General features: G+C 37.9%; 1 protein-coding gene across 5 annotated transcripts in view; it reads left to right on the plus strand.

Moving 5' to 3' along the window:
• The first annotated feature begins 10466 nt into the window (after positions 1-10466).
• The window catches only part of ARFGAP1 (ARF GTPase activating protein 1), a 42671-nt gene continuing 31120 nt past the window's right edge, over positions 10467-22017 (plus strand). The window contains exons 1-8 of one of the 5 annotated variants that reach the window (XM_069072593.1): positions 10467-10890; positions 11662-11715; positions 16343-16406; positions 17164-17273; positions 17382-17553; positions 18386-18486; positions 19682-19768; positions 20479-20575. In XM_069072593.1, coding sequence (XP_068928694.1) covers positions 16347-16406; positions 17164-17273; positions 17382-17553; positions 18386-18486; positions 19682-19768; positions 20479-20575 — 627 coding nt within the window. In that variant the 5' untranslated portion in view covers positions 10467-10890; positions 11662-11715; positions 16343-16346. Of the gene's footprint in view, positions 10891-11661; positions 11716-12219; positions 12538-16342; positions 16407-17163; positions 17274-17381; positions 17554-18385; positions 18487-19681; positions 19769-20478; positions 20576-22017 lie in introns of those variants that run through there. The other 4 variants (XM_069072595.1, XM_069072592.1, XM_069072591.1 and 1 more) reach the window with 4 other exon arrangements.

Raw genomic sequence — 22017 nt, forward strand, 5'->3', positions numbered from 1 at the left:
TTTTGGGCTTTTTGCCACAGTAGGACTCTGCCACCAGACAGGGGAGTTTTCGTCCCAAATGCTGGGGTTTTCTCAGCTGCTGGAGCTATTAGATGGGTGCCCTCTCTGAGGTCTCCACATGCTCTGGCAAGCTGGACACACACCCCAGGACCTCCACCCTAGACTGCAATCCAGATCCAAGCAGGTTAAAGCAAGAGCGATTACCCCTCAGACTGGTGCTTGGTCCCCCTTCACTCTGCAGGCCAAGAGCTGAAGCCGCCATGTGGTGATGGCTGGCTGTGCTGGCATCTCAGAGGCTTCTCGCCCTGGGGGTAAAAGTCATGCACTCCCACTTACTGGTCCCAAAGTCCAGACTGCACTGGGCTCTCACCTTGTCCTTCGCATCTATGTATTGATAAATCTGGAAACGGCCACAGCTGCTGCTGATCTGGAGTCCCTCTGGCTGGCGGCTGGTCAGGCCCGCCCTGGGGCTAAAGCCTCGGCAGGGTGCTGGCCTCGGCTCCCAGAGTGCTGCGCTGGCTGATTCCTGCCGGCCTGCCAGGCTGTCCTCAGCGGGAGGCTAGCTTCTCTGTGTCATTATGTGGGTTCTGCAGCTCCAAAGTTTGTTTAGAGTCCCCTTTTTACATGGATTGGGAAGGGTGGAAGCCGGAGCCGCGGAAGGTCTTGCTTCTACCCGCCATCTTGGCTCCGCCCCCCCTTCCAGAGGTCTCCTTTCATGCTTTTCTACAACTTATTAGCAATTCTATTGCCTCCTTTTTCTGTTTTTCAACCTTATGAGTTAGCATGAATTATTTTCTCTTATTACAGCATTGTTATAGTCATTCACAAAATTTATCCCTTTCATGCCCCCCTTTGAGACTATTAGTAGCCTTATAACTTTCTAACAATTCCCAAAGCAGTATCAGTCTGAGTGGAAATAATATGAAGCTTATGGAAGAGATAACAGGTCCATAACATGCACAGAACTATTTATATAAGCAAAATTATTTGCTTGTTTTATAAATTACAAAATAGAGTGAATAAAGAAATTCCATATAGTAGTAGCTTTAATAGTACCAAGTCCTTTGACAGTATCCATGATCTGTTCCTTCAGGTATTTGATAAATGCTTTCTGTGAATCTCTCAAGCATCTCTGCACATCCTTGTCTGACATTTCCCAGCTGACTGTCCCCAGGAGGGACCCAACTCCTAACAAGATGTCCCTCAGTTTCCCCTTTGACCATAATCTATGTTTCAGGTCACTTGTGGAGATTCTCATAACTCAAAACCTGCTAATGATAAGACTTAATATAATTGAGTAAAAATCTGACAAAATTCAATCAGATTGACCTAAAAATAATTAGTTAATGTGATAAAAGTTCAGTTTGGAACTAACCTTATAAACAACAGAGCTATAAGAAGAACATCAAAGTAGTCTACCTAATTAGGTCCCTTATACTTGTATTCCATCATACTACTTCAAAGGTACTGGAGCATTACAACAACAATATTCATCATATTTTTAAAAAATTATACTTTTACTTGTTATGGTTAGAGAGATTGTCTATGAAAGGAAAGAAGGACATGATGGTAACGTCAAACCTATTCTTTCAGGTCTAAGCCTAAGAGTGACTTAACATAGGTGTAACAGGATAAAGTACACTTAGTTTTGTTTTATTTCAGATTTGTCATAGCTAACTTTTTGGAACAGCCAATCATGTAGCAAAGTTCCACACATTATTCACAGGATATCATAGCCAGGCTCATGATTAACATATGGGAAACATTCCTGTTCAAAAAGGGACTAACATAATGGGGAAATTGAATCACAAGGATCCTTCCATTGCCTAATCTTCCCATGCACAGATATACATCTATAGCAGTGCTTGGATCGAAATCCCTTTGAGTAACTTGAGGCATTTTCCTTGAATGGTAGATTATTGACAATGATAACTCAGACAACCATACCTGAATTCAAAACTCAGCACAACATCAAATTACAATCATAAGAGATTCTACCTCAAATAGCAAGTTATGCTAACCATAATTTCGAACTAGGTACAATTATTATTTCTCATTTTGTTGCAATAACAGTTAATAAAAAATTTTCCCAGCCTTTCCAAAACAACAACATTTTTCTTTTTTCTTGTCTAATTTAAACTTGCCCTGGTGTAAAAATCAGTCATTGGGGGCGGCTAGGTGGCGCAGTGAATAAAGCACTGGCCCCAGAGTCAGGAGGACCCAAGTTCAGTTCTGGCCTCAGACACTTAACACCCACACAAAAAAACTAGCTGTGTAACCTTGGGCAAGTTACTTAACCCCAACTGCCCTCCAAAAAGCAAAAAAAAAAAAAATCAGTCATTAGGTGCGGCTAGGTGGTGCAGTGAATAGAGTACAGGCCCTGGAGTCAAGAGGTCTTGAGTTCAAATTTGGTCTCAGACACTTGATACTTACTAGCCGTTTGACTTTGGGCAAGTCACTTAATCCCAATTGCCCTGCCCTCCCCCTCCAAAAAAAAATCAGCCATTAGAAATTTAGAAAACAGGGCAGCCTGGTAGCACAGTGAGTAAGATCACCGGCCCCAAAGTTGGGATGACCTGGGATGAAATCTGGGCTCAGACACTTAGCACCCACCCAGAAACACCTGGCCATGTAACCTTGAGCAAGTCACTTAACCCCAATTGCTTAAAAAAAAAAAAAGAAAATAAAAAAACAATCACATGCTGGAATTCCACAAAGATAGTGAATACAGAGGTGGGGAGGAACACTGGCTATTTACTAGAAGTCTCCAGATGAACAGATATCCATTTCTTAAGGTATTATATATTAATTTCCTTAGGCAAAAGTAAGTCTTTGGGGCAGCTAGGTGGCAAAGTGAACAGAGCACTGGCCCTGGAGTCAGGAGGACCTGAGTTCAAATCCAGCCTCAGACACTGGGCAAGTCACTTAACCCCAATTGCCCTGCCTTCCCCCCTCCAAAAAAAAAAGTAAGTCTTTAAGACAGGTGTGTTTTGAGACTATGTTGGCTTAAGATATTACTTAAATATATACTATTCTTGGCATTATTCATTTTCGTGATCACAAATCATTGTATAAAGTACTTTTATACTGTTAGCACATTTGCAAGTCCTCCCTTCCTCACCCCTGACTATTAATGTTTGTGATGGAAAGGGGGATCTCCCAGTTTCTCAGTAAACCAATTAATAATTTTAGAATTTCACAACATTTAGCAAGTTCTTTCACAGGAATGATAAGATTTTTATCACCTTGTCCAGGTAGAAGATCCCAAAGAACCTGGCAAATTCACAGATAAAGAGATTTCACAAGATTTTTTTTTACTTTTCTCACACAGTAATTATTATTTATCTTTTTTAAGCAAAATGTATCCAATTAAATAATTGATAGTTACATATGCATATATGTGTGTATATGTATATATATAAAACCTACATACATGTTACATAACAAAAACCTCTAATAACTTGACAATTTCACAACATCCATATCAAAAGAGTAGTTAATTTTCTAATGATATAATCGAATCATCTTCTTAACAGCATTTCTTATACAATGGTTTCCCAAAATTTAAAATACAAGAAAATCTAGAAACATAATAATAAAAAATGAAACAAAACTTATTGCCAATCAAATGATATTAATTCAGATGAATGCATTTTTAAATTATCTTATGTGGAAAATCACTTCATTCATCTTATCCATTTTAGCATTCTGTACTGATTACATTCAAGGTAAGTATAGAGTAATTTTGATCTAATTATACTTTTAACAAAACTTATTTTTGCATTTTACATTGCTTTAATAAGCATATTTGTTTAATAAACAACAAACATTGCCTCAATGCCAAATATCAATAATACTTTCCATTTAGGGCTGATTTACATATAAAGGGTCACACATCACAGTTATCCTAATTGGAGAACACACGTCTCTTAAAATGAGACTAGAATAAATTCAATAACATTTGGATCTATATTTACAAATGGTATCATACTGAATCTCAATTTTCCCAATGACCATTTACTGCTAGCACTTCAAATTATAGGGCCTGCTACTTTCAGTTAGTCTGCTGCCAAAGATTTTAAGTGTCAGTCTCTGTATTCTCTCCACCTTTTAGGGTCCATTGGAATTTTCTGAAACATGGAAATTGTAAAAATAACCTCTATTAGATTCCTCATATAAGGACTAAAATTAAATCAAACCCTTTTGGTGGTCCTTCAAGGACAGAATTTTGCTATCATCAAATAATTCCATTTTCAAATTTATCACTACAATTTCCATTTAGTAAAAATTGTGATAGAATACCATAAATTTCAAATTGCTAACAGGCAATTCAAAAGTTTCTCATATCTTTCTCATCTCAATGAGATAAAAAACCTTCCTCAGGTCTCTCTTTCCAATACTCCAAACCCTTTGCTTTTAAACCCTCTCTCTATCTACACTATCAGTGCAGACTACAACTTTCTATTAATTTTCTTCTCACCCCTACTTGCTTAAACCTTCTCTCTTCCTTTCTTTTTTAAGTTTCCTTCCAGTAGATTTTTATTAAAGCTATTCAAAACAGCACCTTTCTTATTTTCTTTTCATATTCTGATCCTTCACTACCCTCACTTTCTTCTTCTTCTTTTTTGCTTTTTGGAAGGGGGGAAGGCAGGGCAATTGGGGTTAAGTGACTTGCCCAAGGTCACAGGGCTAGTAAGTGTTAAGTGTCTGAGGTCAGATTTAAACTCAGATCCTCCTGACTCCAGGGCTTGTGCTCTATTCACTGTGCCACCTAGCCACCCCTACACTCTTTTTCAAGAACATCCAGAGGTCTCCTGTCATGCAATCCTACAAGTTATTAGCAGTTCTATTGCCTCCTTTTTCTGTTTCGCAACTTTGGGATTTGGTATGGATTATGTTTTCTTATTATGGCATTCTTTTATAATTGTTCACAAAATTTAATCCTTCATTCCTAATTATATTATTAAAGAGTTTTTTTCTTCTTCAGTTTTATTGTTCTTGCCTCATCACTTTTGAGTGGAAGAGTACAGAATCATAGAATCTCAAAACTGGAAGGGACTTCAACAGTCATATAGTTCATCCTATACATGAAGAAAAAAATCCATTCTACAATATACCTGACGACAGAATGAATGAATGAAAAAGAATTAATTAAGTACTTACTATGTGCCAGATGCTCTGCTGTTGGCAATAAAATATTAAAAAGCAAAATAGTCTCTGACTTCAAGGTGATTACATTACAATAAGACAATACAATACACATAGAAGGAAGAGTGTTGTGGTCAGAGGGCAATTGATTGACATGTTCTTTCTAGGAATAGTAGTTTTAATTTGATTACTGTTCTCAGAGTTGGAAAGAGGTGAAGGCAGAGGAAGAGTGTGGCAGGAAGACTGCCATGAAACAATATGGTGGATCTGTGTCTAGGATATATGGGGTGAATAATTACTAACCATGAGACTACGGTTCCAGAGTGAGTACAGGACTACTAGATTGGGGTGGGGGGGGGTGTTTGGGCCTGGGGGAGGCTGTATCACAGGAACAGGATGACATGAAGATTGTCAGGGAGTAAGGTGGTAGAAATCCCAGTCTTTCCAATAGGATGTTTTCAGAAAAACTGGGGAATATTTACATGGAGGGATGCAAAGCAAAATGAGCAGAACCAGAAGAACATTGTAAACATTAACAACAATATTGTATGATGATCAACTGTGAATGACTTAGCTTTTTTCAGCAATGCAATGATCTAAGACATTCTGAAGGACTTAGGATAAAAAAATTGACCTGCAGAGAAAGAACTGATGGAGTCTGAATGCAAAATAAAAACAGACTTTTTAAAAACTTTATTTTTCTAGGAGCTTTTTGTATGTGTTTTATTTTTCCCACGACATGGCTAATAAAGAAATGACTTCATATGTATAATTTATATCAAATTGCTTGCCTTCTCAAGGGGAGAGGGTAGGAGGGAAGGGGAGAATTTGGAACTCAAAACTTTAAAAAATGAATGTTAAGAATTGTTTTTCCATGTAATTGGAAAAAAATAAAAATTTTCCCCCCAAAAAAACAAACAAAAAGACATTCAAGTTTTTGCTTGAAGACCTTCAGTAAGGCTGAATGCCCCATTCCCTGAGGCAGTTCATTCCACTTTTAGATAACTGATTATTTTAAAGAAATATATCTTATTTGTTTCAATCAGCCAAAATCTACCTCTAACCTTCCTATCTCACACCTCAATTGAGATCACAAGAAAAGCTAACATATTAAATCAAAACTTTCCACATTGGCCATGTCCCCCCCAAAAAATGTCTCATTCTGTACTCTGAGTCCTTTTCCTTTAGGAGGTATGTAGCATATTGCATCATCAGACTTCTAGAGTTGCTTTTGGTCATCAAAATTATGTAAGAGTTAAATAAATCATATTCTATCATGTTTATAAACCATAACTCATTAAACAATTCTCCAATTTATAGGCACCTCCTTAGATTCCCATTTTTAACAATTAAAAAAAACCCCGATAAACATTATTATCCATCATTAGGGCTTAGATAACTCTGATTGCTAAGAAGTTTTTCATTATATAGTGTCAAAATTTGTTTCTGCAACTTCCACTCATGGTTCCTTGTTCTGCCCTTTGAGACGAAAGAGAAAAACTGTAATCTATCTTGAGGGTGTGATAGCCTTTCAAATAAAGCTAATTTTCATTTCCCCACTAAGTGATCATTTCTCCAGGCTAAATGTCCCCACTTCTTTCAACTAATCTCTACATAATATAAACTTGAAACTTTTCACTGGCTGCCTTCCTCTCTGGACACTCTCTAGTTTATTGCTGTAGTGTCTAAAATGTCATGTCTAGAACTGAAAACCATACTCCAGATGGAGTCTAACCAAGAATTGAAGAATACAGAAGGACCTCCATAACCCTGTAATTTGTGTCTCACATAATTTGTCCCAAGATAGTTTTAGCTTTTTTGGCTTCCACATCACATCATTGACTCATATTGAGCTTGCAGCCCACTAAGTTTTTCCAAAAGATGCCTCATTTTTCTAAATCTGTAGATCCTTTTTTTGGGCAAAGTGTTATCTAACCCTGCCTCCCCAATCTTGCACTTGTGAAGGTAGTTTTTTTTTTTAACCAAGATTATCAAATAATTAATTTAATTTTATTAAATTTGTTAAATTTTAGCAACACCAGCTATGTCTTCCCATTCTACTCTATGAGCATTAATATACTATTGTAGATTGTGAGTAATGTGAGTGTGTGCATAAACTGCTGAGATCAGGAATCTTCTGGCTAAAAATGCATACACACTAATATTATCAAACTTTTTAGCTTCTTTGTGTAATCTTTCATAATTTCTCCCCATAGCTCTTTGTACCTTCTCTGTTGTTTTGTCTGGACTCTCAAACCATACTCAGAGTGATGGGGATGGAGTCTCAAAACCAATTTCTTATCATTTGTGTTCTAATAGAAATGTAACCAAATGTATATAATGTATGTATAACATATGATGCATATGTATAATATACTAAAAAGCATCACTGAAAGATCTTTACATCAGGCAGCTAGGGGGCACAGTGAGTGGAGCACCTGCTCTGAAGTCAGGAGGACCTGAGTTCAAATCTGATGTCAGACACTTAACACAAAAACTAGCCGTGTGACCTTGGGCAAGTCACTTAACCCCAATTGCCCTCCAAAAAGAAAAAAAAAAAGATCTTTACATCAAAGATACAGTGCTTGCATATGAAGACAATACTAAACACTATCACAAGAGAGCAGACATCTGGAGAAGGGACCAAGAAACACAATTTCAATTTCTCTCTTTCCCCCCTCTTTCCCTCTCTCTCTGTCTACCCCTCTTTTTCTTTCTCCTTCTTCCCCCTCTCCTTTCTTCTTTCCCTTCCCCCTCCTCTCCCTTAAAAGTTTCTCTGAGGGTTAATGCACCAAGGAAAAAGCACAAAGGCACATTCATGTCAGAGAAGCCTCTCTTCACCTGTATCTTTCACCCCAAGAAAAATTTACACTGACAAAAAAAGCCAAATTAACAGTACAGGTCTTGTAGTAACTTTTCTTTCCTCTTCAACCATGATTACCACCAGTAATGCTGTAGTATATTACATAGGGATTGTCTTCCAGTTGAGGAGACCTGGCTTCAAGTTTCACTTCTGACATATACTATGTATGTTTGCAAGGATCACTTAAATTAACAGTGCCCTAGGCCACTTCTTAGGACTATAAATTGTAGAACAATGATATATCTGCATTGATAGAAGAAGTGTCCTCACTGGGAATTCCCTCCGCTATTGACATCAAAGGCCTCAGTGAGGAAAAAAAAATGCTGCCTCAGCACTTACTGTATTAAAACTGCTTACCTATTTGCATCTTTGTGCTGTTCACCACTTAAGTACTAAAACAGTAAACTCCTCTGTTTTGCCACTATTATTGACCACACTGCTGATATTGCTAACACCTACACAACTTATCTTTTTATTTTATTTGCTTGTGACTTTCTCAATCTCTCCACCTAAATTGTGTGCTCTTTTAAAGGAAGACCAATGTATAATGATTTTATTTCTTCTCCTCCACCCCTTCCAGTATAGGGCTGGGAACAGTGGCTGAATAGTTGCTCATTAATTATTTGCTGAATCAAACTGAACATAGGTTTTACTGTACCCATGTAATCAAATGGTTTTGGGGAAAACAGAATGAATAATTATGACTCAAAATTATATAATCTTTTAAGCATTACTATGTGCTATTCTCATACCAACCCTGCAAAGTAGGTAGTATATGTTAACATCACTTTACAGATGGGGAAACTAAGGTTCAAATATGCAAAATGAGTTGTCCAAAGTCACACAAGTCGTTGACATCAGAGCCAGGGTTCAGACCAAGTCTCTCGATGCTCGATATAGTACTCTTTCCACCACACCACATTGCTATTTGTGAAAGATGAAACAATGACATGTTCATTCATTCATGTTTCCCCCCTCTGGTTATAGATGCCAAATGATAGGACAGAAATCTCCTTAGTACTAAGACAAACTCAGGTGAAGCCATTTCTGAAGGTCTGGGGTGGGTTCCACACAGTGGCAGCAGTGTCCTGGCTCTGTTTCTATAAGAAAAAACATGCTGCCCCGTCCATGGGTAGTCAGCAGACAGCTTAGTATAGTGGAAAGAATGTGGGCTTGAAGTCAGGAAACATGGATTTAGATAATGGTCCTACTATCACAACAGCTTTCACATCTCTTCCCTTCTCTCTCCTCACATGGCCACCATGCTGGTTCGGGCCCTCATCATCTCTCATCTCATATATACACACATACATATATTTTATATTTATGACATAAATTATGTATATTATATACACATACACATGTTTGATATCTGTGGGGATTATGGATTAGAAGCTGAGTGACAGAGAAACCAATGAGGAAGCTATTGTAATATTCCAGGTAAGAGATAATAGACTGAACCAGCATAGTTTGTATTTCATATTATCTATTATATATATTATATTACAACAATTCATCTTATATATCACTTTGATGTCTTTTGGAGAATGGTTAGGAGGGATGTGTGTGTGTATGTATTCCTATAATGCAGGTCTGATAATACTCCTTCTTTGTTCAATAAGCTCCAGTGACTCTGTATTACCTATAGGATCAAATATAAAATCCTATAACCCTTTCACAACCTGGCTCCAGCTTGCCTTTCTAGCCTTATTACACATTATTACCCTTCACAGACTATGCAGTCTAAGTTAAACTCTCTTTGCTGCTTCTCACATGAAATATTCAATTATCATTCTCCATACCTTTGAAAAAACTGCAACACAATCTCCCCCATGACTGAAATGCCTTCCCTCCTCATTTATTCTTCTTACGATCTTCTCTCAAGACACAAATCATGTCATCTGGAACACAAGGTTTTTCCCAGCTGCTTGTACGTAATACATGTTTTTCAACTCTTATTAAATGCAAATATTTTGTGGGCAGGGACAATCTCATTTTTGTCTTTAACCCCAGTGCCTAGTTTAGTGCTTGGCACATAGTAATGACTTAATTGTTTTATTGATTGATTGAAATGATATTCAAATAAACATATGAAAATCTTTCTGGACTCCAAATTCCTCATCTGTATAATGGGAAAAATAACCCCTATCCTATCTAAGGCTGATTCCACCTCAAGTTTTCCTGCTTCGGGGTCCTGCGCTTTCTCCACTGCGCCACCTAGTGGCCTCCCCCCACGTACCCTTCCCTTGACCCCGTGACGAGAAATTGACTCAGCTGTCCTCCAATGTCCCTTTGACCTCACGTTCCCTTTAGAGATATCAGGATAAGGAGAAGTGGAAGCGTAAAGGGGCGGGGGTGGAAGAGGAGGGAGGGAAAAGGGAGGGAGAAAGGGTTGGAGAAGCCTCCCTTTTCCATGGCAACTGCGTGGCGTGCGTAGAGGGGCGTGACGGGACCACGTCCTGGGACCCGACTGGGTAAACGCGGAAGTACCCCCGTGCCCGCACCCATCCACCCTTCCTTCTACCCTCTCTCCTCCCCTTCCTCCTCTTCCTCCCCTTCCTCCTCTCCCTTCCCTTCCTCCTCTCCCTTCCCTTCCTCCCCTTCTTCCTCTCCTTTCCCTTCCTTTTCCTCCCCCTCTTCCCCCCTTCCTCTTTTCCCTCCCTCTCTCCCGCCCTCCCGGCCAGAGCCTACCCACAATGCCTTGCAAACTGCAACGTAGCCGGAAGATGGCGGCTGCGGTGTAGATGTGAGGACAGCGGCTACTTAGGCTCTTCCAGCGACTCCTCGCCTCCTAGAATCCCGGCGGCGTTGGAGGCTCCGACCCCCCTGCCCCAGCCCTCAGCGCGGCCGAGCCCTCCTACCGCTTTAGGTATCTCCAGGTAACCTCAGCGCGACCCTGAGCACCCCCTCCCGGGCTCCAGCCCTGGACCCCCTCCCCCGCGCCGTCCGTAAGTCCTCGAGCGCGGGCCTCGCCTCGGATCGGCCGGGCCTGCCCTAGAGGGCCTTCTCGCTCGGTCGGAACCAGCATTTCCGCCCGGAGCTGGGTCTGGTTTTCCCCAGGCCAGGACCCTCCTCACCCTCCATCTCTCCATTCGCTTGTGGTGTCCCTGTGTTTGGGGCATCTTTTCCTTTCCCCTCCTCCCCCACAAGAGGCCAACTCCTTCCTTTTTCCTGAAATCTCTCGCCCCAAGATCCTTCCCCACCCTTGTTGTCCCAGACACCCCTCACCCCGACTTCGGGTGTTCAGGCCACCGACTGTTCCCTTCTTGCACCCGCATCTCTTCCTGCTTCAGTCCTTGGACTCTCCACTCCCAACCTCCCTACCTTCCCCCACTCTCCCACCCCCACATCCACACTCCCGCCTAGTCTAGTTGTAGTGGGCAGAGTGTTAAATTTGGAGTCATTCGACCCCAAGCTAAAATTTCAAAGTAGTCACTTGCTAGCTGTGTAAACCCGGGTCAAGTCACTTAACGATTTTGAGCCTCAGTTTCTTCAGCTGTAAAATGGTAGGGAAGAGTAGCGTTTATCTACCCACCTGTTTTTATAAATGTCAACTGTTAAAATTATTAGGACTCCCTCTAGCTTCTCAGGGTTCCTGCTTCCCCCTTCTGGGCTTTAGCAGTATAGCTAGTTTTGGTTTTTCTTCCAAGCTCTTCTTGTAGGCCAGATTGGACACGTCGCCTCCCCAGCCCTTCTTCCGAAAGGTACTTCTTTTTTTGTTGTTGACTCATGTCTGATGCCTTGTGGCCCATTTGGGGTTTTCTTGGTAAAGATACAGGAGTGGTTTGCCATCTTCTTTTTCGGCTTCTTTTACCGATGAAGAAACCCAGGCAAAGACTTGCCCAGGGTCACACAGTTGGTGAGTGTCTGAGGCCTGATTTGAACTCGGGTTTTCCTGACTTAAGGCCCAGTACTCTATCCCTTTGGGCACCTAGCTTTCCCTACTTCCTTTTCATTCATCCTCTGTCCCATTTTTCTTACACCCTTTCAGGCTCTTGGAACCTTCTTCTGGGCACTGAATTCACTAAGCACCAAAGTCCTTTATTATAGTGGAACAAAAATGGGACTTCTTTGGCTTGATGTTAATGCAAAGACAACTTTTCATTGGTATACTTTGTCCCTTATGAAGAGATTAATATAAGCAGTTTTAGGAATGTCTAATTAAACAATTGAACCGAATCCCAACTTTCCTTTGTGTTTTCTTTTAGATTTTATTTCATTGTTTTCTTTGGTGAAGGGTTAAAACAGAAAACTGTCAAGTAGAGTCTTCCCAGATAACTGCTTTTTGTGCTTTGTTTTCGTGGTGAAACATCTTTCCCTCAAACGTCAATAAACATTTATTAAACATCTATGTGCCATGCTCTTTGCTAAGCACTCTGGATACAAATACTAAAAAAACAACAAGTCTCCCCCTCAAGGAGTTTAATAATCTAATGAGAGTAGACAAAATACAAGACAAGACTGAAAAGAAGAAATAGAAGCTACCTTAGGCATGGGCATGGTGGAAAAGTCAGAAGTGCAACCAGGTAATTAATGACATGTTCTGAGCTGAGCTCTCAACCTTAAATAGAGATTTGTAGTTTATGGTCCCACCCTCTAATCAGAGGCCTAGAGTAATGATGAGGTAGAGTGCAAGCCTGAGTAGATCTTACAAGATGATGAGGAATAAGGAGCTTTCTGGGTCACAGTGGAATAATAGAGAGGTTTGTCTTTCAGAAGCATAAAATAATCTGTCCATTTTGCACAGCCCCCTACCCCTACTCTGTGGGTTATACTAAAACTTCATTTATTTTAACATATCTTTGACCTTAAGAATGTAGACTAGATGATATAGTAAAGCCTTTTAGTTTGCTTTATTCCCAGTTTCTGTAACTGCCACCATCAGAAGTTTATGTCCTAGATGCCTAGACATGACATACTGTTTGTATAAGTGACTCATACTAACCCGGAACATTAAATTTATCTGTTTGGATGCAGGTGTTTTGATTTTTTTCTGTCTATGAACCAAAACATTTCCAAGTTGTACAAAAGTGTTTAATCTACTTAGTAAAAGTACCATAGATTTATATTCCAATGTGGATTAAAAACGAAATTAATTTTGTCTGAAATTTTTTTCATCCTATATTCTCTGGGGGTTTCTACCCCACAATCTAAACATTTACTCTGTAGTAGAAAAGAACTTTGGACTGGGAGACAGGGCTTTTAGTCTCAGCTCTTCGAGTTCACATGGGATTACAGGCTTCAGCTTTCTCAGCAATAAAATGAAGAGATTGTATTAGATGAAGTCTGAGGTCCCTTCCAACTATAAAAAGTCTATGGTTAATAATTTTTTCCTTTGGAAACTCAGAAGTGCTAGTTCTTAGTTTTAGTACATTTCATTCAGGAAGGAGGCTTAGTCATTAAAAAAAAAGTCACATAAAGGGTCACCTTTTAATCACCTTTTTCAGTTTCCTTACTTAAAAGGAATATTATAATTATTTTTACATAGGATTGAAAATGACCAAATCTCTCATTGAGGTTTTGATTTTTTTTCTTCTGTACTTTTATCCAAACTAGGCACTATTTGTTTGGCTTATTGTTACTTTAAGTAGGTACTATAAAGTAATTATATTTAATTTATATATTTAAATAATTTATTTAAATATTTGTATAATTTAATAATTATATAGAATTATAACTTACTGTAAAGTAAGTAATTTTTACTGAATTTTACTTTCTCATTCTGTGCCCTCCACATGAAGGCATTAGATAAATGATAACTAATTGAATGATTCGTGATAATTGATCTGGGTAGTATTGCTCTTTATTAAGGGAAAGACACAAATGGTTCTTGTCTTCATGGAATTGACAGTACAGATGCAAACTATAATCACTCTTTTAGAACTAAGAGGCAAAAAATGAAGAAATTTTTTGGGGTGGGGTTTAAGAGGGAGGGATGGATGGAGAACAGATCTGAACTTGGAAAAAACAGACCTAGTGGCTGAAAATCAAGGGATGGGTATTAATACATGTTAAACTTAATACATTCTCAAATTTGGAAAAATTTTTTGGCATAGTAAATTGTTTTATCTTGAGCAAATAGTCTTATGGTAATCCAGGTGAGCTTAGAAATAAAATTGAATAGTTAAGATTATCTCCAATTTTTAAACTGTTTTACTGTAAAGTTATAGTCAATGTTTATAGGAAAGCTAATTTTTTTTTTAGTAATCTTTTGTCAACCACTGGAGGAGGATTAGTAGTATCATAGTACACATTATGGAATAATGCTCAGTAGTAAGACTTTACATTTGAATGATGCTTTATAGTTCTTGAGCCATTGTATCTAGAGTTAAGTTTGATCTATGAGAAGCTCTCAAGGTGGACTTGGCAGCTGTTGTAAAGATTTTACAGATTAGTAAAGAGGTACTCAGATTAATTGATTTGCCCAAGATTTCACAGCTAACTTTTGGCAAAATTGTAATGACAGCCTAGGTTTTCTGACCCATGCTAGTGCTAGTTCTCCTGAACCATAATCAAAAAGAACATGTGCTGAAACAGAATTATTAATTTTCAAACCATTTCACAAAAAATGAGACACTCTTTATTTAAGCTTTATATTACTTTACATTGATTGGTCTCTTTGGTGCTGAAATAAAAGGAAAAACCAATTTAGATTGCATTCTTTTAAGTCTAGCAGTTCTGTAGAGAAATAAATAACTTTTCCTTTCAGCAGTAGTAATGTTGCTGCAGCTTCCTACCTATTTCTTTATGAATTATGTTGTCAGGGATGTGGTGAGACATCAACACTTGACCTTGCATTGCTTTCCTGCTATAATGCTATCTGTCATAGTTGCAGTTCATAGGGAGGGGGGGAAAAGGTGGCCCCAATGGGAGATGTATGTATAAATTCTTATAGTAACAGCAGTGACAAGATGGGTAAATCCAGTAATTTAGAAAAAATGCCTCTCCCCCCCAAGCAGTACAAATTTTATGTCTACTTTCACCAGAAAGATACAAAAGAGAAAAGTGAGGAAGCTGCTCTCTAGTTAAATTTCTTATGATAGCAAACACCTGATATATGCCAAGCCTCTCTGTATTATTTGTACATGTTAATATGTATTATGTTATACTCCAACGCATCTACAGTTTTTATCAGTGTGGATACTCCTTCCACTGTGCAATGTATTCTTTCTACACTTGTGCAATTTTTGGTGATGCCTTTCTTTAAATACTTCATAGAGTATCTACTCTATGCACTGGAGGCCATCTTCTGGTTCTTTTATATTTTGGGTATGGACTACTAAATTGAGCTGTTCATTGTCTCCAAATCTTGTCACGTGGCCAAATTGCCTCTATTTTATATAAGTCTTTGATATCATGTCTTACTCACAACTTGCCATTAGTAAGATACTATGACATATTTATATCCATCTTTTTAAAAGTTTTTAAGTAAAGAAAGAAATAGTGTGGTTCATTGGAAAAACCACTGAACTTAGGGGTCATGGGACCTGAGTTAAAAGACTGACTTTGCCCTTACTACCTGTTTGACCTTGGGCAAGTCATTTAATCCTGCTGGTCCTACCTGTTTGACCTTGGGCAAGTCATTTGATCCTGCTGGTCCCTAGCTGAGCTTTATTTGTTAAATGATAGGGTTGACCTGATCGGCCTTTAAGTTTCCTTCATTTTTTGAGTTTTGGGAGGGAAGATTGGTGGCAGTAGTAGGTGTTACTTTCTTAGTACATGTAACAGTTTTGTGATTTTTGTAATATCTTACCTTTACTTTGAGGGGAGAAGAAAGAGATATTAACTTCCAGATTTGTAAGAAGCAACAGATTTAAATTTTTCCTTTCATTTAAAAAAGTTAACTGAACTTTAGGGTCCACCCAGGTGGGAAATTTGATTCAATATCATTTTTGTGGGTAACTAAAAAAGACCACAATTTAAGAACTTTTTCTTTAATTATAAAGAATGTGATGTTTTGGAAATAAGGTACAATTCCCAATGGACATAATAAGTCAAAATGGGAAAATGTGTTACAAAAATTAAATTCCATTCATTGGCCATAGGATTCTCCTCTAGTGTGAGACTATTCAAACTGCACCCTCTTTCTCAGACTTAGTTCATTTTACTTAAGAAATGTTTCCAAGGTCCCAGGCTACAGGTTAGTAAAATTGTATTTTAGCAAGGCTGTTGCCTATAGCAATTCTATTCTAATCCTTATTGGAATTGAAGACTTCTAAAATTGTAGTTTACTATTGTTTAGAGCATTTGATATAACCATTTTTTTTCCTGTGTTTCAGTTGAGTTATATTCTTAAAAAATTAAATACACATTCTTCCTTCCTTTTCCCAGAATCATGGCAAGTCCAAGAACAAGAAAAGTTCTTAAAGAAGTCAGAGCACAAGATGAAAACAATGTAAGGATTTATGTCTCATTTGAAGGTTTAATTAGTTGTAATGAATCATTTTAAAGATCCAGTGTAGACAGCTCTTTCTTGTAATACTGTTTTCATTTTCATTAGCATAACTTCTATAAGTTAAGGCATGTAATTATGTGCATAGTAGTTAAAAATGTAACTATAAAGTAGTAATCTCATTTCTGGTGGTCAGTAAATGTTGCTTCATTTGAGAACTTCCAACTTCAAATGAGAAGTCTGTACTCCTACTATCACCATGTTTATTATATAGCATTTATTTAAGGAATATTTTAATTTGAATTCACTTTAGTTTCTATATGTTGCCATTCCTATGCATCCAGATTTCTCAGAAGGGAGATGTACTGTCCTTTACTACCATCTGTCTCTTTCAACTTTGTCTATGACACCTCACATTCTGATTTTCACTGGGATCACTTCATGGAAACCACATTCTCTTTATTTTCCACTGACCTTTTCTTAACCTAACTCAAGGACCTCTTTTCCATACTAATCCTGCTAGTTCTGCCTGCTGTGTTTAAACTAATTGACCCAGTATCCTGACACTGAGTCTTGAGTTGCTTCTTTATTTTGTTCTCATACTTCTTTAGCCATCCTTTCTGGAATCTCTCATGTCATCTCCATCTTTCTTTTACTCATTGGTTCTAAAGGACCTTTATGTGTCCTGTTCTTCCTCTTTGTGCATTGCTTTCTGTTTGCAGAGGCTATTATGAGTTGTTTTTTATACTTTTTTTTGCAGGTCTGTTTTGAGTGTGGTGCATTCAATCCCCAGTGGGTGAGTGTGACATATGGGATTTGGATCTGCCTGGAATGCTCAGGGAAACATCGAGGCCTAGGAGTTCACCTCAGGTCAGTTACCCATTGAAAAATTAAACCAGAGCATTGCACACAGCGTTATGGGGCCGGATAAAATGAATTGAAGGAACTTTTAGATAATGAGTATGTGTTCATTCCTAGCTTTGTGCGCTCTGTTACCATGGACAAATGGAAAGACATAGAGCTTGAGAAGATGAAGGCTGGGGGAAATGCCAGATTTCGAGAATTCCTGGAATCCCAAGAAGATTATGATCCTTGTTGGTCAATGCAGGAGAAATACAACAGCAAAGCTGCAGCTCTCTTTAGGGACAAGGTAAGCTTAAGTGTCAACTTCTATATGGTTAGAGGAGTATAAATTGTAATGTAGTCTTTTTAGGAAATGAGGCTTGTACTTTCTCTAGTACTTATACAGTAAACATTTTGCAAATCAATCATGTTTGTAGAAAAATTGAATTAATTTCTGGCAAAGCCTTCAGAGGCTAACAGCAGGGTACTGTAAATCACTGTGGATGTGGCCATCATTAGGTCAGAGTTTTCCCCATTCAAAAGACTGCCTGATGGTGCTAAAGAGTAATGACTCTGTTGATTTTGATTATAGGGTAAACAAATAACCTTTGATAAACAGAGTGACAGAAGCTGTGCTTTCTTCCCTACCTCTAGTGCAGGGGAGGGAGTTGAAGAAGGAGGGAGCAGAACATTGAGTTTTATACAGTAATTGAACATGAAAGCCTCATGTCCATCTTGAGAAAAATATTCTCCTCAGAGGGGAGTGAGGCACATTGCATGATGGGATAGGTAAGTGGATTCCCAGGAGTTTATGTATAGAACTGAAATGATTAATTTTGAGCTCTCTGAAATTCTATTCAATTGCAATCAAAATTGAGACAGATTTAAAATATGAAAAATGTACATATAAACTTGACTTAAGGTACAACTAGACATTAACTGCCATACGAAGAAGTTGACCATAAAGGGAATTTTGTTGTTGCTTTATTTTGGGGTTTTTTGGGGAGCAAGGTTTTGACTTGGAGTGCTGTGGATTTGTATAGGTATGCCTTGAATAAAACAAGTAAATCAAGAATCCATGATCTCTAAGTTTTTATTTGACTTCATGTTTTCTTATTCTGTCATTTACTTCTCTCTAGGTAGCTACATTAGCTGAAGGAAAAGAATGGTCACTCGAAACATCTTCTGCTCAAAATTGGACTCCACCTCAGCCTAAAATGGCTCTATCCTCAGCTCACCGGTATACAACTTTTAAATGCAGACTCATTTGTTTTAGTACTGAAATTCTGCTGTAGGTCTCATTTGCCATTTTCTTTCTGTTACAGTTTCAGCTCCAGTATAGAATTCTGTTAATACTTAAATTTTAATACTAGTTTTGATAAACATAAATGGTTTTTTAAAATCATTGATTTGTTTTAAAAGTTGTTGTTCTCATGCTTAAAACTCTCTGCATTTATACTTTCTTGCCAGGATTAAACTTTTTTACTTTTGAGTTGTTTCTATCTGAAGGTTTTCTGATGGACTATTTTTTAAAAAAAAATTTGTCCCCCTTTATTCCCTCCATTTTCCAGCTAATTGCTATTACTTGGCCCTGCTGTGTAACTGGTGGTCCCAGTAGCAGTTGCTATTTTGTTTACATTGTGTTGGAATGGGTCACTTTACTTGCTTTCATCTTTTCCTCAAACTTTATTCCAAACAATTTAAATTATTTTGGCCTTACTCTCCAGAGCAAATCATACCTGAAGTGACAGGCATGATACAAAGCCACTTCTATTATATTAGCTAACATTTTGGTCTTCCTAGTTGGACCTGTTTTTTTCTCTGTTGTATTCTTTGTATCTCCATTTAAGTGCTTCTCTAATGTCATTTCATAATATGGAGGTGATCCTGAGTTCTGAAAGGCTATTTGAGTGGAGCATAACTTCTGACAGGCTCTTCCTAACTATAGAGCTTTGAATACAGGCATAATTCCAGATTGTATATTTCTTGTCCAAGGGCTTGCCCCGTTTAGCATGGGGAGGCTCGGTATCAGAAGGTTGATTCTGATAATTCTAAAAATTGAAAGCATTGAATTTTTCCAGCATAGCCTTTCATGGAGACAATTTGCTAAGGCTTAGGGAAGGTTGTGATCTATGGAAGTGGAGGGAGTATCTACACTAGTTTTATCACAGATCCTTGAAGTGTTCAAAGAGAACTAAGTATGGGTTTTTTTTGTTTTGTTTTGCTTTTTGGAGAGGGCTTGGTAGGGCAATTGGGGTTAAGTGATTTGCCCAAGATCACACGGCTAGTAAGTGTTAAGTGTCTGAGGGTGGATTTGATCTCGGGTCCTCCTGACTCCACAGTCATTGCTCTATTCACTATGCCACCTAGCTGCCCCTAAGTATGTTTTTTCTACTAAGATTTGATTCTGTTAACCTTTAATCCTTGATTTTCAGTACTTCTGGCCAGTCCCAAAATACAGCTGCATCTTCAGACAAAGCTTTTGAAGATTGGTTGAATGATGATATCAACTCATATCAAGGGTGAGGCCTTATGAATAATACATAGTTATCTAATTATCACCCTAGAGCTTTCTTCATATGAGTGTTAGAAATATACTGCTTTTTGTATATTTTGAACAGAGATACTTTATCCTTTGTAGAGTTCAAAAAATTTAAGCCTGTTACGCTGGTTTTGGTTATGAACAGAATACTGTTTTGATATATTTTGAAATTAGTTTCCAACGTAGTGGTTGCTTTGTTCAGATGGCTTTAATTCTTCTTCTAGCGGACTTAGTGGCTTGCAAGTGGATTTTAGTAGACCATATCCTATTAAGTTAAATTAGTATTTAGAACTTTGGTTCTTTCAATTCTTGCACATAGAGGGTTCTGAAGGCTAGTAGAAATCTTTCATAAAGTTCTTTTCATAATAAATAACCAAGAAAAAAAGAAGTTATTCTTTGTATCCTACTAGAGAAGTAGTGTTCTCCATTTGACACCGGATAGCAAGAGATTGAGTACTAGTTTCTTTGGTGGTGGTAATATACAGGCCAGGGTGCATTGACTGAAAAATGTTTGGAAAACTCAAACAGTGTTTTTTGTTCACCCTTCTGTTTCTAATAAAATAGTTTTTTCGGCACTACCAGATTCTTTTTTTAAGACATGTAATTATGTGATGGACTGAGAGGTGATAGTATTTGCTTCTTGTAGAAAAGATTTGTTCTATTAATTTGTTTATGTTTAATGGTTTTTAGAGGCCAAGAGAATCGCTATGTTGGGTTTGGTAACACAGTACCCCCTCAGAAAAAAGAGGATGATTTCCTTAATAATGCCATGTCATCACTGTATTCGGTAAGGAAATTTTCTACTAGAGCTTATGTTCTGACTTGTTTTGGAGACTTGTAATAATGATTCTTTCCATATGTAGAATAAAATAAAGGAGCTCAAGCACCAAGAATTTCAAGGTAGAAAAGGTCTGTTTCAGTGCTGTACTGAATCAATCAAAAGTCATTGTACCAAGAGTAATTCTTGTATTTAGATTCATTCATCTTTACCATCAAAGGAATTTGACTGGGGCAGCTATGTGACACAGTGAATAGAGCACTGGCCTGAGGCAGGAGGCCCTGAGTTCAACTCTGGCCTCAGACACTTGATACTTACTAGCTATGTGATGTTGGGCAAGTTACTTAACCTCAGTTGCCTTGCCTTCCTCCTTCAAAAAAAAAAATTGACTTAATGAAACTTAAAATATATAGTTCAACAAAAAGAAGATTTTTGTGGTTGGCACTTCAAAACATTGCTTTTTTACAAAAATAAATGTTTTAAAATTTATATGGTACCTTTTTTCTAAAACTACAAGGTGCCTCTGAAATGAAAATGTTGACATTTTTATTTTTCTATATTGAGAATATCTAATAAAGACCTCATAGAAAGCTATACTTGAACTGTAAGACTGAAAACAGACTGCATTGTTTCCCCGATATTGACACGTTTACTGATTGTAGAAGAGATAGAAATTTCATTTCTGTGGAGAAGTGTGCTAATGGAAGGTTGTAGTTATTCTGAGATTAATCATTATATGTTATCCTGCACAAAAGTTTTATTCTAGTGTCTAATTATAAGGTCAAGGCATTGCCAATAGCACATAAACTTTGATTGGCTCCACCAAGCAGCATGTTGCCAGTAGATGAGCCATTAGGCATTGAAGTTTTTTGACCATGGCTACCTATGAGAAGCAGCTATGTGGAGAGTTAAGTATGTAGTGGATAGAGAACTGGCGTTCATATCCCACCACTGAAATATCTATATCTCTATTCCTATATATCTGTCTGTCTGTTTGTCTATCTGTCTGTCTGTCTGTCTGTCTGTCTATGTATCTATCTATCTGTCTGTCTGTCTATCATCTATCCATCATAGCTGTGTGACCCTGGGGAAGTCACTTCATCTCTCAGTGGCCTAGGCAACTCAAAGACTATAAGTTGTAGAACAATTGCTGATCTACTTTGATAAACGTTTTCTTTACTGGGAAGCTCCCTATCCTGATACAATCATAGGCAGCAAAAATGTGAGTGAATTATTGAAAACTCCTGAAATAATGTATATTCTGTAAATACAGACTTATCAATATAAGTTCTTACTGCTATTACCATTCAGTATTATTTAGTAATAATTTAGTAACCATATAACTCAGAAATGCAGAGTAAATCTTGCAGTACTTAAAAATGCACATTGACAAGACTCTCCCCATCAACTCCAAAATGGAAATGTTTTCTAAGATTCTTGTTCTCCAAGTA

Source organism: Petaurus breviceps, unplaced genomic scaffold, assembly GCF_028583685.1.
Source record: "Petaurus breviceps papuanus isolate PSGF00001 unplaced genomic scaffold, PetGlider_PUasm1.0 90847, whole genome shotgun sequence".
Classification (NCBI taxonomy): domain Eukaryota; kingdom Metazoa; phylum Chordata; class Mammalia; order Diprotodontia; family Petauridae; genus Petaurus; species Petaurus breviceps.